At 43.3% G+C, this 17,261-nt stretch overlaps 1 protein-coding gene across 1 annotated transcript in view; it reads right to left on the reverse strand.

Annotated features, from left to right (window-relative positions):
* Positions 1-17,261, reverse strand: part of LOC137618086 (cadherin-99C-like) — a 271,312-nt gene that overhangs the window by 20,708 nt on the left and 233,343 nt on the right. The window contains exon 26 of the mRNA XM_068348061.1: positions 9,977-10,085. Coding sequence (XP_068204162.1) covers positions 9,977-10,085 — 109 coding nt within the window. The remainder of the gene's footprint in view (positions 1-9,976; positions 10,086-17,261) is intronic.

Genomic DNA, 17,261 nt, shown 5'->3' on the forward strand with positions numbered 1-17,261 from the left:
GGAATGCGCCGGACTTTCGGAACTTGATTTTGTCCGTCTTCTTAAGTATTCAACCAAGTTAGAGAGAGAGAGAGTTAGGAGGAGTTCTTCTCACTCTTCACTTTTTTCCTCACCTCATGATCCCCTACCTTTTCCTACCCCTGTAGTGGCTACCCCCGAACCTACTATTTGCCCTCAGCCTGATATGTCTGTTGTTTTGCGTGCCATTCAGGCCTTAGGTGACAAAGTAGAGTCAGTGGTTAGTGATCATAAGTCTCTTATGGCCGAAGTCAAGGAGCTTAAGGTCAAGAGTGCAGTGGGTGGAATTAGTGCCAGTGCTGTGACGAGTGCTAGTGTCAGTGCAGTGCCAAGTGCTAGTGTCAGTGTCAGTGTGGTGCGTGAGGATACTTCTGTGCGTGCCAGTCGTCCTCCCAGTCCGGGACCTCTTGCAAGCTCCCAAGCCCAGGGGAGAAGCAATGTCGAAGGGCAAAAGGGTTCGGCAGGCCTTGATCGGCGCACAGAAGTATCCTCGGTGGTTGCGGGCGTGTCTTCCAGAGACCGTCACTCCCACCTGCAGACGATTGAGCCCGTCTTTTACTCGTCTGCTGATCAATTGTCAGGGAAGAAACGCTGGACTCAGGTCTCAAGACCACTCAAACGCAGAGTCCAGACCTCAAGAACTCAACCGGGCTGCAGTCATTGGATCAGCTCTGACTCGCCGCAGTCATCAGTTGAATGCACTCCGCCTAAGAGGAGTAAGGTTCTGCCACAACAGATCTCTGCTGTTAAGGCTTTACCTCAGCAGACCTTAGTGTCTGCCGACCCCAAGTTGACTCTACTGCAGTCCATGCAGTCACAACTTGCGGTCTTGATGCGTGAGTGTCAGGCTGAGAAGGTTACACCTCCTCCTGCGTTCGCTCCGCCTGACCGCAGTACTGCCTGCCAGGCGTACGATGTTGAGGCTCCTCAGGATACCTTACCACGTTCTGAGTTTACTGTTTCCAGTGGTGTGCAGCTCCCTCCGCCTTCCTTAAGGCAACCTCAGCAATGGGAACAGGAAGCTTATACCTTACTTCCTCCGCTTCCGCTTGCAGTTCCACCAGTGAGGCAACACTCTCTTGAGGTACAACAACCTCTCCCATCCATGAGTCAGTCTCCTCAGCTCTCGCTGCAGCGAGCTCAACCCTCCTCAAGGCAAGCACAACACCTTAGCCTTGCGCCTCAGGAACCTCAACTCGCGAGACAATTACTGTGTTCTGCGCAGCCACTACCTCATCGCTCTCAGCTCACACCTCAGGAACCTCAACTCGTTCCTCAGGAACTTGCTACTGCGCATTCGCCAACCACTCAGCAAGCGCAACCCTTGAGTTCAGACACTCATGCTAGGAGTCAGCCTCCTCCACCCATACGCCTTCCTTCTGCTACTTCTTTTGATCAGCCTTTGCAGTCTGAGCCTCAGGTGTTCCCTCAACAGAGTCTTGAAGAGGAAACCACAAATATTGTTGTTCCAGCTCGTGCTGACTCTGCTGTTCAGCATACCTTACCGATCTCTTCGCTACACTCTGGTGATGAGGCGTCACACCTGGATCCCTCATCAGACGTGGATGAATCCAAGTCTTCTCCACCTTCTATTGACTTTCGTAAGGTCTTGGCTCTGTTTAGGGAGGTATACCCAGACCACTTTGTCTCTGCTATCCCCCGCTCTCCGCCATCTGAGTTTTCGCTGGGCATGCAGCCAGCTAAGTCTACTTATACTAAGCTAGTCCTAGCAAGGTCCTCTAAGAGAGCGTTAAGGATCTTAGGGGAGTGGTTGCAGACTAAGCAACACCTTGGAAAGACTTCGTTCATGTTTCCTCCGACTAAGCTCACTTCTAAAGCGGGCGTTTGGTATGCCACAGGAGAGGAACCAGGCTTGGGAGTACCTGCCTCTGCCCAGGCTGACTTCTCAAGTCTGGTAGACTCGCCTCGTAGAACAGCAATGAGGCGCTCTAAGGTTTGCTGGACCTTCTCAGACCTTGATCACTTCCTGAAGGGTGTTTTTAGAGCATTTGAGATGTTCAACTTCCTAGACTGGTGCCTGGGGGCCCTCAGCAAGAAGACCTCCCCTGCGGACAAGGATTCTGCCATGCTATTAATGTCCTGCATGGATAAGGCCATTAGAGATGGATCTGGCGAGCTTGCTTCGATGTTTGTGTCAGGGGTTCTTAAGAAAAGGGAACAGCTATGTACCTTCCTTTCCTCCAGCATCACACCTTGTCAAAGGTCTCAACTCCTTTTCGCTCCGCTCTCGAAGTTCCTCTTCCCCGAAGAGCTTGTTAAGGACTTGTCTGCTGCCCTGATACAAAAGGACACACATGATCTTGTGGCCTCATCGGCTCGTAAGACTAAGGTTGCTACCTCAGTCCCCAGGACTTATCGCACCCCAGTGGCTGATACTCCTGCTACGAGGTTCATACCGCCCTTTCGTGGTAGAGCCCCCAGCCGAGGAAGCTCCCGTCCAGACTCTTCCAGGAGCAAGTCTAGGAAAAGTTCCAAGGCTTCTAAAGGAAAAAACTGACTCTCCGCATCTCCAGACAGCAGTAGGAGCCAGACTCAAGTTCTTCTGGCAAGCCTGGGAAAAGAGAGGTGCAGACGCCCAGTCTGTCAGTTGGCTGAGGGAGGGTTACAGGATACCATTCTGCCGCAAACCCCCTCTGACCACATCTCCCATCAACCTCTCTCCCAACTACAAAGAAGAGGACAAGAGGCTAGCGTTGCACCAGGAGGTGTCGCTCCTTGTACAGAAGAAGGCAGTGGTTATAGTCCGGGACCATCAATCCCCGGGCTTCTACAACCGTCTCTTTCTGGTGGCCAAGAAGACAGGAGGTTGGAGACCGGTGCTGGACGTCAGCGCGCTCAATGCGTATGTCACCAAGCAGACGTTCACGATGGAGACGACGAAGTCGGTCCTAGCAGCGGTCAGGCAGGAGGACTGGATGGTCTCGTTGGACCTGAAAGATGCCTACTTTCACGTTCCTATTCATCCAGACTCCCAACCTTTCCTGAGATTCGTTTTTGGAAAGGTTGTCTACCAATTCCAAGCCCTGTGTTTTGGCCTAAGCACAGCTCCTATGGTGTTTACGCATCTGATGAGGAATATAGCAAAATTCCTCCACTTATCGGACATCAGAGCCTCCCTTTACTTAGACGACTGGCTGTTGAGAGCCTCCACGAGTCGTCGCTGTCTGGAGAGTCTCAACTGGACTTTGGACTTAATCAGAGAACTGGGTCTGTTAGTCAACATAGAAAAGTCTCAGCTCATTCCCTCCCAATCCATTGTGTACCTGGGAATGGAGATTCGGAGTCAGGATTTTCGGGCTTTTCCATCGGCCCCAAGGATAAGCCAAGCCCTAGATTGCATCATGAGCATGCTGAAGAGGAGCAGTTGCTCGGTGAGACAGTGGATGAGTCTCACAGGGACCCTTTCATCGCTGGCCCTGTTCGTCGAGCTAGGGAGACTCCACCTCCGCCCTCTTCAATTCCATCTTGCAGCTCATTGGGACAAGGGTTTGACTCTCGAAGCAGTCTCTATCCCAGTCACCAAAGAGATGAAGACCACTCTCTTGTGGTGGAAGACCAATCTCCTTCTCAGGGAGGGCCTATCGTTGGCTATTCAGACCCCCAATCTTCATCTCTTCTCAGATGCATCGGACTCGGGCTGGGGTGCGACCTTGAACGGACGGGAATGCTCGGGAACGGGGAACGAGGAACAGGGAACGCTCCACATCAACTGCAAGGAACTACTAGCAGTTCATTTAGCCCTGCTGAACTTCAAGTCCCTCCTGCTAGGCAAGGTGGTGGAGGTGAACTCAGACAACACCACAGCCTTGGCTTACATCTCCAAGCAAGGAGGGACCCATTCGAGGAGCCTATACGAGATCGCAAGGGACCTCCTCATTTGGTCAAGAAGTCAAAACCTCACTTTAGTCACGAGGTTCATTCAGGGCAACATGAACGTCTCAGCAGATCGCCTAAGCAGAAGGAATCAGGTCATTCCCACGGAATGGACCCTCCACAAGAGTGTGTGCAACAGACTTTGGACCTTGTGGGGTCAACCTACCATAGATCTGTTTGCCACCTCCATGACCAAGAGACTTCCGCTGTACTGTTCCCCAGTTCCAGACCCTGCAGCAGTTCATGTGGATGCTTTTCTGCTGAACTGGTCCCATCTCGACCTTTACGCATTTCCACCGTTCAAGATAATAAACAAAGTCCTTCAGAAGTTCATCTCGCACGAAGGGACACGGCTGACGCTGGTTGCTCCCCTTTGGCCTGCAAGAGAATGGTTCACAGAGGTACTTCAATGGCTAGTCGACGTCCCCAGGACTCTACCTCTAAGAGTGGACCTTCTACGTCAACCTCACGTAGACAGGTTGCACCCAAACCTCCACGCTCTTCGGCTGACTGCCTTCAGACTGTCGAAAGATTCGCTAGAGCTAGAGGCTTTTCGAAGGAGGCAGCCAGCGCGATTGCCAGAGCAAGAAGGGTTTCCACTCGTAGAGTCTACCAATCTAAGTGGGAAGTCTTCCGGAGCTGGTGTAGAGCCAATGCAGTATCCTCTACCAATACCTCTGTGACCCAAATAGCTGACTTCCTACTACATCTTAGGAATGAGAGATCCCTTTCACCCCCTACGATTAAAGGGTACAGGAGTATGTTGGCTTCAGTTCTCCGCCACAGAGGTTTGGACCTTTCTTCCAACAAGGACCTTCAAGACATCCTTAAGTCTTTTGAGACTTCTAAAGAGCGTCGTCTATCCACTCCAGGCTGGAACCTAGACGTAGTCTTAAGGTTCCTTATGTCACCTAGGTTCGAACCTCTCCAGTCAGCTTCCTTCAAGGACCTTACCCTCAAGACTCTTTTTCTCGTCTGCCTTGCAACAGCTAAGAGAGTCAGTGAGGTTCATGCCTTCAGCAAGAACATTGGTTTCACGACCGAATCTGCAACATGTTCTTTTCAGCTCGGATTCTTAGCTAAGAACGAACTTCCTTCACGTCCTTGGCCTAGATCGTTTGAAATACCTAGCCTCTCCAACATGGTAGGTAACGAACTAGAGAGAGTTCTTTGCCCTGTCAGAGCTCTCAAGTATTATCTTAATAGGTCTAAACCTATTCGAGGACAGTCAGAAGCCTTATGGTGTGCCATCAAGAAACCTTCGAGGCCCATGTCCAAGAACGGGGTTTCGTATTATATAAGGCTTCTGATTAGAGAAGCCCATTCTCACTTAAAGGAGGAAGACCTTGCGTTGCTGAAGGTAAGGACCCACGAAGTAAGAGCCGTAGCTACTTCGATGGCCTTTAATAAAAACCGTTCTCTGCAGAGCATAATGGATGCAACCTATTGGAGGAGCAAGTCAGTGTTTGCATCATTTTATCTTAAAGATGTCCAGTCTCTTTACGAGAACTGCTACACCCTGGGACCATTCGTAGCAGCGAGTGCAGTAGTAGGTGAGGGCTCAGCCACTACATTCCCTTAATCCCATAACCTTTTTTAACCTTTCTCTTGAATGCTTTTATTGTTGTTTTTATGGTTGTTACGGTAGGCTAAGAAGCCTTCCGCATCCTTTTGATTTGGCGGGTGGTCAATTCATTCTTGAGAAGCGCCTGGGTTAGAGGTTGTGTAGAGGTCCTTTAGTAGGGGTTGCAGCCCTATATACTTTAGCACCTTTGAGTTGATTCAGCCTCCAAGAGGAACGCTGCGCTCAGTAAGGAAGACGAACTTAAAAAAGAGGCAGAGTAACGGTTCAATTCGACTTCCTTACCAGGTACTTATTATTTCATTGTTATTTGAGATAACTGTTATATGAAATATGGGATACTTAGCTATCCTTTAATCTTGTACACTGGTTTTCACCCACCCCCCTGGGTGTGAATCAGCTACATGATTATCGGGTAAGTTTAATATTGAAAAATGTTATTTTTATTAGTAAAATAAATTTTTGAATATACTTACCCGATAATCATGATTTAATTGACCCTCCCTTCCTCCCCATAGAGAACCAGTGGACCGAGGAAAAATTGAGGAGGTGTCAACAAGAAGTACTATAGTACCTGGCCACAGGTGGCGCTGGTAAGTACACCCCCTTCTAGTATTGTGATAGCTGGCGTATCCCTCCATAGAATTCTGTCGGGCAACGGAGTTGACAGCTACATGATTATCGGGTAAGTATATTCAAAAATTTATTTTACTAATAAAAATAACATTTCTTGAGATTCGATACTAAATTTACCTTTAGAACATTGCCTACCAGCAGTTGACTAACACACCAGGTAACCCACTGTACTTCACTATTTTTTTCACAGGGTTTCTATCATGGTATTGTAGTTCATACTACTTTTCGGAGGTAATTGTACACTATAGTACTGTATTAACACAGCTTCAGTACAAGGAAACACGACTCATAACACAAAAGTCATCGCCACGCCACTCTAACAACAAAACACTTGTTTGTATGTGACACTGTAGAGTAAAAAAAAAAAGAAAAAGTCTTTAACTCTTGATGGTTGAAATACACTTAAAATTTAAACCAAAAGCACAAATAAAATATAGGAAATGACTTTAAAACATCACAAAGTTCTCTGCAGTAAAATCTGTGATGTATGATACAATTCCTAAGTTACTACGCCTTAAGATTGCGTTAAGGGTAAGCTACATGTATAATAATGTACATGAACTGTCAGTTAAGGACAATCTATTCTAGACTCTAGAGCTTGTCTTGACAATTATTTATCACTCTCTCACTTACAGTAAAACTCTGTGTTACCTGTATGTAAATTCCCACCCACTCTTTACATTAAATTTTAATTTATTATCCCTTCGTTTTATTTTCCTTCCTTCATAGTTTTTATCTAATTATTTTCAGCTTATTTCCTTTTGATGATATTTGATTCCTTCCTGCATATTAAATAGCAAACATTTTAGTTTAAATAACAAGAATAAAAGAATATGTAGTCTACAATATTTAATGTGTATTAGACAAATGAACTGCACTACCAGCTACCTCCCCTCAAAGCAGACATCAATTTTTTTGTTTTATAAAGATTTTTCTTTCTCTTATTTCTTAACGAATTTTTTTATTTTAAAGAAGTCTCTTTAAACAGAGAAAAATATAAGAACATGAAATATGGCCTGCTCTAATGTCGTCCCCTTCAATTTGATAAAAAAAATAATTCACAATGGTTAAAATGGAAAAAAAAAAAAGGGACGACTGCTGTGATTGATTTACAAGCTAACGGAACTGGTTGGGAGAAAATATATATATAGTAGTACACTTCATTTTCTGTTTAATCTGATGCCTCAGACTAACTTATCAAAATTTGAGTTTACTATAATTGAAAAAATTTCATATCACATGATTGTAATTTTCAAAACCTTTCTTTTTTTTTTTTAAATTGCAAATTTTTTCGTTAACAAATAAGGAAGTTACCTACTATCGTAAATTGGTCGATTGCTTCAATTGATCATTCCAAATGACAATACGTTTTTTGTTTGCTTGCAAGCTTGGCCACTAGTTCATTACAGGTTTACTTTTGTGGGGTAATTTCAAGCACTACTTACGAGTCTGGCTGTAAAATAGGCTTGAATACTGTAATGGGTTATTTGTATTTATTAAAGAACTACAGTGTACTGTACTGTAGTTTATAATGATAGAAGCTTTGATTCTCAAATTAGATACATTGCTAGTCCTTGGAAAGTGCCTTACACAGGTTACAGTATGTCTGACATCCATGAGCCACATCATATGCCCAACACTAACAGGCCAGTTGTAAACAATGACCTTGAGTTAGGACTTAGGGCGCTTGTAATATTACAATAAGGTAGGTTCTGATGCCCCTTTTACCTCAAAGTACTCAAATAACTGTTTCTAAACTATACAGCATATACCTCTCAACTTCATTTCATTATGAATAAGAGTTGTTAAATGGTTATCACTTTTACTAAGAGTGGCTACTTGGTTTAAAGATTCATTTAAATCTGTTCAACTGTAAATTCTAGTTAAAATCATACAAAACCTTTATATCTACTTCACATTTTTTCAGGTATCTCGGGGACCCCTAGAACGTAACACCCATGATAACAGAAGGGTTACTCTCCTTCTTTTTCTAAGAAGGATAAAAGAATGCTAGGTGCCGATCTAAGGAACCAATTTATCGCAGGTTGCTGGATATAGGAAGATAAGAGCCTGTATATCAATTTCCTGGAACTGAAAACAGTTCTCTTGGTGCAGCATTCATTCCATTGGGACCTGATAGGCTACCCAGTAGTGTTGTTAACAATAAAACTACCATGGTGGCATATGTCAACAACCAAGGAGGTACTGTTTCACAGCCACTCTGTGAGTTTGCGATACAGGCTCATGAGTGGGCACTGAGCAACGTAGTTGAGTTGTTGGCAAGTTTCATTCCAAGCAAAATGAATGTGACTGCTGACATACTAAGTCAACAGGGACAAGTGGTTGGATCAGAGGGGGTCCATTAATTCCCAAGTGGCAAGGAGCCTCTTAACTTTATGGGGTTCCTCTACAATTGACCTCTTTGAGATGACTCAACTAAAAGTTCACAATCCATTGATCACCAATTCTGAATCGGGCAGCAACATTAGAGGATGCATTTCAACATACATAAGATAACCTCGCTGTTTATGATTTTCCACCATTGTGCCTGATCCGAAGGATGGTGAACAGAATGTTGTTTACCCCGAATCTCGAGATGATGTTAGTGGTCCCACAGTGTCCACAAGGAGATAGTACTAGACCTTCTGATGCTTCAGACTCAGGTTCCAAGAGATATACTCAATTATTATCATTATTATTACTAGCTAAGCTACACCCTAGTTGGAAAAGCAGATACTATAAGCCCAAGGGCTCCAACAGGGAAAATAGCCCAATAAGGAAAGGAAATAAGTAAACAGAATAGCGTGCCTGTGTACCCTCAAGCAAGAGAACTCTAACCAAAACCAGTGGAAGACCATGGTACATAGGCTATGGCACTACCCAAGACTAAAGAACAAAGGTTTGATTTTGAAATTACCTTCTCCTAGAAGAGCTGCCTAACAGCTAAAATCTATTTTCTACCCATACCAAGTTGAAAGTGTAGCCAATGAAAAACTACAGTGCAGTATAACCCCTTAGATGAAGAAAAAAAAATTCAGTTTTATTAGTGTTGTCAGGTGTATAAGGCTACAGGAGAATGTGTTCAAGTGCATGTGCAGGCAAAAAATGAGTCCTAGCCAGAGAGGGATCCAGTGTAGTACTCTCTGGCCAGTCAAAGGACCCAATAACTCTAACAGTAGTACCTCAATGGGTGACTACTGCCTTACTTTCCCAGCTCAATTTTGAGCAGCACCACAATTCAGACATCCTTGTCACTTCCCAGAAGGAAGCTCTCTAGCCTACTGGCAAAATTGGCAATCTTCTGTGATTGGTGCTGTAGAAAAAATACTTCTCCTCTCAAACCTCTATTCAACTGGTTGCAGATGTCCTTGTTTTCCTATGTAGAGAGAAGCCACTCTAAGTTTCTGCAGTAAAAGGCTATCACTCAGCTTTGAGCCAAGTCTTTAGATTGAAAGGCTTAGACCTTTCCTCTTTGTGGGAATATATCAATGCTCAGGAAGAGATTTGAATATCCCTGCCCTCTGAGAGAACTCAAATCCCCCAGCATTTCATGTGACTAGAGTTCTGAGGTCCCTGAATAGGGCCCCCTACAAAGCTTTCAAGCTAACAAGTCTCTAGACAGTCTTCTTACTGGCCCTAGCTGCAATGAACAGGATAGGAGACCTGCCTGGAAATTTCATTTAATGGGTTACGCTGACATTGCAAGTTTAATTTTATTTTGTAATCCCCATGTTTCAAGCCTCTGGAGACCAAAGCAATATGAACATCAGGGGAGGATAGAACAAGTTAAATCATATAATAGAAATAAATACAAAACTAAAAAAAAGCTACACCAGAAAAACCTACTAGAATCATCCTGAAAAACTTTTACTAGATCCTCTTCCTTTCCTTTTACTTTTTCATACGACTCATCAAGAACTAACAAAAGGTGATGCCTGTCTTCAATTACATTAACCTGAAATTAAAAATAGAAAAAAGAATGATTAATTTCCCATGTAGATCAGTAGATAAGATCTGCCAGTATGTATTTATTTATATATATATATATATATATATATATATATATATATATATATATATATATATATATATATGTATATATATATATATATACATACATAATATATATATATATATATATATATATATATATATATATATATGTATATATATATATATATATATATATATATATATATATATATATATATATATATATATGCATATAATATATATATATATATATGTATATATAATATATATATATATGTATATAATATATATATGTATATAATATATATATATATGTATATAATATATATATATATATATATATAATATATATATATATATATATATATATGTATGCATATATAATATGTATGCATATATAATATGTATGCATATATAATATGTATGCATATATAATATGTATGCATATATAATATGTATGCATATATAATATGTATGCATATATAATATGTATGCATATATAATATGTATGCATATATAATATGTATGCATATATACTATGTATGCATATATACTATGTATGCATATATACTATGTATGCATATATACTATGTATGCATATATACTATGTATGCATATATACTATGTATGCATATATACTATGTATGCATATATACTATGTATGTATATATACTATGTATGTACAGTATATATATATATATATATATATATATATATATATATATATATATATATATATATATATATATATATATATATATATATATATATACTGTACAGTATATATATTATGCTTTATAGCATTAAGTTCATTTGGACTTACTTCAAATAGATGATAATAGGATATTGCTTAATTATATTGTTTACCATAAAATATGGTAAGATTTACATGATTCATAAAGTATCACTGTATAAATAATAGGTGTAGCAAGGGATTTTTGGGCTCAAGCCATATTGTCCTGATGGAAGGTTCCTTTAGTAGCTTCCCAAGGGTATATATGACTACAGTGATATTCCCAGGGAATCAAACCAAAGGTTTCACAGAATTCTAGAACTTCTGGCGCGAGTACCCTTAAGATTACTCTCAAGGGTATCGTATATAATCCGGGGACGTATTCTTGACACGCCACATGGCAATCTGCACCCCGAATAGCCTTTACGCTTCAAGGGGGATATGTGGCAGAATTAGAAGGGTAGCCACAATAGAGGTTACCCTGGTTCCCCTACTACAATCGTATCACAACCGCGCCAACTCCCTCTGGCGGTCATTCCTTTAATTGTAGCGACTCGCTATGGTGGTGTTCCCTGTTGATCTGACTTTTTCAATCGATTTCAAGGGAATCTTTATGCTTTCTACGGCTTCTTTCTCCATCCAGTAAGTTGAGTATTTATTCTTTACAATATGTATTTTAGTTCCAGCCTCACAATGAAATTAGTGTATTTATTGTGTTTGGATCTACGCCGGTCACCGGTGTCGCCATAGGCACAGTCGTTCATTGGGCATGTGTTATTTAGTTAGCAGAACGACATTTCCGGTTTTAATAGTATTAATTGTTTTAATGAAAGCTATTTAGGCATTTTATATTGTAAAGATATTTATATGCATAATTTTCCCTTTTTCTATGTCGATCGTATATGTCAGACTTTTGGTGATTTTAGGTAACTAAGATCTCGCCTTGTCTAGGTATCCCAACCTAGACAACATATACTTTCGACATTTCCCCGGTTACCCTTGTGTATCGGTTATCATTCTTTGGAGATTGATATCTCCTGGAATTATATTAGCCGTTACTAGTCTCGAATAGAGATTTATGGGTAATCTCTCTTCCCTCTGAGAGTAGCCTTAGGCTACAACTCTCTGCGTCGGCCTTGAATTTCGAATTCAGGCATGACTAGCCTAGAGGTTTTCTGTCTCATCCCTTAACAGCAGACGGCAAGTTTTGCGATTCGATCAGAACCTCAGAGTATTTAGTCTTTTGTCGGCAGTCGGTCGGCGGGGTGATTGCATTCCCCTGCCGGCATAGGAGGCTAGCCCTCCCTAGATTACACCTGAAGTGGTTGCATGATGCCGCCACCTTCTCCCTGTGGTCTAGTAGACTAGTCCTATGCTCGCAGACCCTAGGCTGTAGAGTAGTATACTCTTGTGGCCTAGGATGGCGCCGGCATTGGAACTCTGTTTCTCCCTTGTTGAGAAGAACGGCATGGACTGCCGTCCCCTTAACTGTATTAGCACCTCCTAAGCTGGAGAATAGAAGATTCTCCTGCCGCTTGGGGTTGTGCCGCTACTGAAACAGAGTTTCTTCAAGGTGTGTAGGTCCGGCAACATTGCCGGCCCCTCCCATACCTCATATAGGACCCCCCCCCCCTTGTTCTTTTACGATGGCCGAGCCATTGTCTTTCCTGAGCCGGCGTCCTGCAACTTTACCATTGCCGGTGGGTTGCCGGAGCCGGCCAGACCCCCTCTCCTCAGCTGACGGCTGTCGGCGACTGACAGCTTCCGGCGGCCATGCCGGCTGTGGGTGAGAAGTCTCTTTTGTCACCAAGGTTCTCCAGTTCTCCCTTGAACTGCTGGCCACAGCTTCTGTTGTCGGCGTGTTGCTCTGGCCGGCAGTAGACCGGCACAGATAGGTACTGACTCAGTCGGTAGCATACTGACTGTACTAGTGCTGCTGGAGGCTGGCCTACAGTGGTAAGCCGGCAATATTACTGTGGCTAGATGGAAGCCTGAATGTTACATTCTCCCCTTCCATTTGAACCTTCTTTTCGGAGAAAGGGAGTAAAATTAGACTTTTACACCCTTTATTACTGTATACATAAACAGTAATAGATAGCCTTCACTCCATGCTTTCTCTCTCTCTCTCTTAACTAGCATGCTAGATGCTCCGGCAAGAGCTAGCTAATACGGCAACTTGCCGGCTGAACTACAGTATATGTCTATACAGGTAGTCAGTATATTTGCAGTATAGTATTAAACCGCAGATGGAAAACTAACGTATATATTATACTAGTAGAAAGGCAGTAAAATTAGACTTTTACATCCTTTATTACTGTATACATACACAGTAATAGATAGCCTTCACTCCATGCTTTCTCTCTCTCTCTTATCTAGCATGCTAGATGCTCCGGCAAGAGTTAGCTAATCCGGCAACATGCCGGCTGAACTACAGTATATAATTATACAGGTAGTCAGTATATTTGCAGTTTTGTATATACGGCAGATGGAAAACTAACGTATATATTATACTAGTAGTTATTTCCAATATATCTTGGGTATCCCTGCCCAGGTATTTGCTGAACCCATTTCTATATTGATAGAATAATATTTTGTCAATATTCTGATTTTGAATCAGTTTCCATTTACCCTACAATATTAAATTTCGTAAAGGGCTGGTGGTGTGACACTTCTAACCCTTAAAGGGGAGAGCCCTTATCCCTGAGTTTCCCTGATCAGGAAATTCCCTGATTTAATATTGTAAGGGAGGTCACAGCAAATAGATTGGTTGGGATACACAAATATATGTCTTTTATCTTTTCTAATCAACATATCTTGGGTACCCTTGTGCGAGCTTCTGCTGGAACCACTCCTATCGAAAGAATGGCATTCCCTCGATACTCTGATTGTGAAATCAGTTCTCCTTACCTCAGTGTTAAGTATAAGGGGGGACAGTGCTTTGTACACTTCCTTACACTTAGGTGTTCGACCCTCCTTTTTACCGGGAATTCCCCAGTTGAAGGAATTTCCTTATCTTAATACTGAGGGGAGGTAACAGCATTGGCTCGCAGGGGATACACGGGTATGTGTCTCCCGCTATCTCTTTATAGCTTTCTGTCCTAAGCTATTTTTGTCAAAAGATGATTTTTGCAAATTGTTTATCAGTGTGATAATCAATTGAATACTCATTTCTGTTCTCCTTTCCTTACAGGAGGGACACCAGATGATGCATCGCAGTCTTTTGCAGTTATAAGAGTGAGTATTTTTACGGACATAATACATGCAGGTTTATGCCCCCAGCAATATTATTTCCAAATCCCCAACCCCGTCTGAGACCCTCTGACCTGTAAGTAGGCCAGACCTTAATGTCGAAGGTCTCGAAAAACCCAAGTTAATAGAATCTGGTATACAGCTCTTAGCATTTACACATTTGGGTGTGAGATTTCTAAAATCTCTCCGAAACCATACCTACCTATTTTACAGCTTCCTAAAGGACATCCTGTCCCCTATCCCTCCTTTCTCCACTCCATTTTGAGGAGAGGAGGTGAGGATGGGGGTACCCCCCCCCCTCTCGCTGCCAGTGCATACACGATGGCAATCTCAAGCTGTCAAACTACGGTTGGTTTGGTTTCAAGTTATCACAAAAATGCAGTTCAGTTGCGAACTCGCAAAAGTTCGGAAACTCTATGGGAATTGGACCGAAGATTTCACTTGTTCATTGCGATAACTGGCAATTTAGTGTTTCTTTTAAAGGTTTTTAGGTCTTTAAGCTCCCCCAAACCCCCTAACCTTACCTCACAATGATGGTAAGGTTGCAGATACTAATGGCACTAATGAATCTGGGCAAGACTCGTACCCCCGACTGGCAAACACCAGGCAGAGACATTACAATCAGGCCACACCTTGTAGTGATAACGACGGCAGTCATTGATTCACTGTCACATCTGACTCCGCCGCCGAGAGTCGGCAGTGTGTGCCCTTGGTCACCACCCAGTCAATAGCTGAGTTGGTATGCCTTCAATCGGCAGCCCGCCGATAACCGGCGGACTGCCAACAGCCCGAGGGGTCGCCAATGGTTCAGAGGGCTGCTGACTATGCATATAGTTTTCACCACTACCCAGGCACATTGAATACTGGCTAGGATGGTGTGACTTCTGTCAGCGACCCGCTGACAGCCGACAAGTCACTGACATGCTGGAGAACTGCTAGCCATATCGGTACTGAAGTACTGTGCCAGTTAACTTACCCCCAAGTACTACCCTTAACGGTAATATGCCAGTTGTATAGGTGTATACAATACCCCATATCACAGACAGAAATCTTTGGTACATAACCATACAATAGAATGGTTTTCCAGTACGCTGTGCTTCTGAGCACAATCTCTTGCCGAGACCTACCTGATTTGGGGGATACACTCCCCCCGCCCTTTTTTCCCTTACGCTGACTCTTCATCAGCCTCTTTGATTCTTATTATTAATTCCCTGGATGTAGGCGCTGCTTACGCTACTCTATCCTTATGGGCTAGAATCTTCCATCGGGCTCCTTTTAAAAGGGGATGCCCTAGAATCAATAATTAGGAGGGCCACAGCAGTTGGCTGGAAGGATTCACACGTATGTGTCTCTCCTATTCTTTTCCAGTGTACTTATCCTAAGCTTTATACTATAGAAAGGAATCTTCTATTACAGTGAAACAATGAGAAGCTGATATAGACGAACGGTCAGGTATGACCTAAAAGGAGGACGGGAAGGTTTCTTAGTTCTTCTTGGGATGTTAACAGCATCCCACAGTTACAATGACTGTTGTTCCACAGACGGCCAGATATGTACACCTTTTGATCATGCGAAGCAAACAGACACTTCTGGTAGGAAGGAAGTTCCTCATGGATTGCTGGACCTTCGATCCCTGGGTCCAAGGCCTAACCAAGATGAGACTAGAATGGAAATGGACATACCTCCACCATCCTTTCCTCAACTCTTCCTACATTCCAAATCCCCTGGAAGGGTATACCTTAGAGCTCTAGAGCATACTAGCGGTAAGGAAAGTAGAGTACATCGATTTCCAAGGAAGGCTGTTTAGTGTTCACGTGAAGGACTCAAGAAAACTCTGAGTCATTCTGGACTTGGCGCCACTCAACAAGTTCCAATAAAACAGCAAGTTCAGAATGTTAATCCTTCTGAACACAAGGACCTTATTCAGTAAGGGGTGTTGACAGTCTGGCCAGACCTGAAAGATGTCTATCGGCAACTTCCAGTCAGTCACCTCTTCCACTCCTACCTAGGATCCAAGTTACAGAAGTTAACATATATCCTAGACAAGATTCTTGTCGGACTAGATTCAGTCCTAGGATCTTCACGGAATTAGCAGACACAGTCAAGCGAAACCAAGCCTAGAAAGAGTTCAGGCAACAATGGCCCTGGTCGACAGGCTGGGGTGGGCAGCACCCAAAACGACTGTCTATGAGCATCCATGGAGATGATCCGGCCCCGGAACATCGGGGATGCAAAATAACTTCAAGAAGTCTCGATTCTCTCCAGCTCAGGGGCTTCAATGTTTTTATAAAATCATTGAAACCTGCGGTCACCCGAACGCTCCTTTCCCTTGGGGATGTAAAAGGAGATTGTAAGGTCTGTCAAGAGACTATTGTAATGTCAGGATTCCATGACGCTAACAGGGAGGAGTTCTGAACTCTCTCCAGTTCACGATAATGACAGACCCAGTGCTATGTGCACAGCTGTAAGATGCGTTAAGAGGCTGGAGAAGATACGCATCAAACGCTCGAAGAGATCTAATAGGACCAATGATGGTCATTCCCTCTTCGCTTACCCTACAATGACCAAAGGCCACGGGCCTGTAGTCCATTTTAGCCCTGTAATGGTTGGAGAAACTCTCTCCACATAGATCAGACCTCCTCAGGCTGATCTGGGGCATCGAAGCGATAATGAGGCGTCGAAACTGTCGAGGATAAGGGACATCTCATTTCATTAGGGAATGTTAGCCATCCCTTCCTTAAGGGAATGGCGCCTATCAGCAGCTCGTTTATAAATGATCCGAAAAGTGACAGCGGATGCTCTTCTCGGGTTCAACCCAATAGAGTTGGAATGGTACACGGACGCAGACCCATTCCCTCCCAGATGGGAACAAGTCCCCGAGCTGCAGATCGTTCTCTTCATCACGAGCATCATCAAGATACTATCTCGATATATAGCCCCATACGAGGATCCTCTAGTGGAGGTAACAGACATCATGTCTCTAGAATAGAAGTGATGGACTTAGAAATTCCTGTTCAGCCCATCAAATTTCCTCCAGAAGGCCCTCTACATGTTGAGACCCTTCCAGGGAAGAGGGGCTCTGTTGACTCCCAGGTAGCCCAAGAACACCCCATTCCCTGTAATGAAGGAACTGAGGCTGAGGCTGGTCCTAGTTAT

The sequence above is a fragment of the Palaemon carinicauda genome, chromosome 24 (assembly GCF_036898095.1).
Source record: "Palaemon carinicauda isolate YSFRI2023 chromosome 24, ASM3689809v2, whole genome shotgun sequence".
NCBI classification, from domain to species: Eukaryota; Metazoa; Arthropoda; class Malacostraca; order Decapoda; family Palaemonidae; genus Palaemon; species Palaemon carinicauda.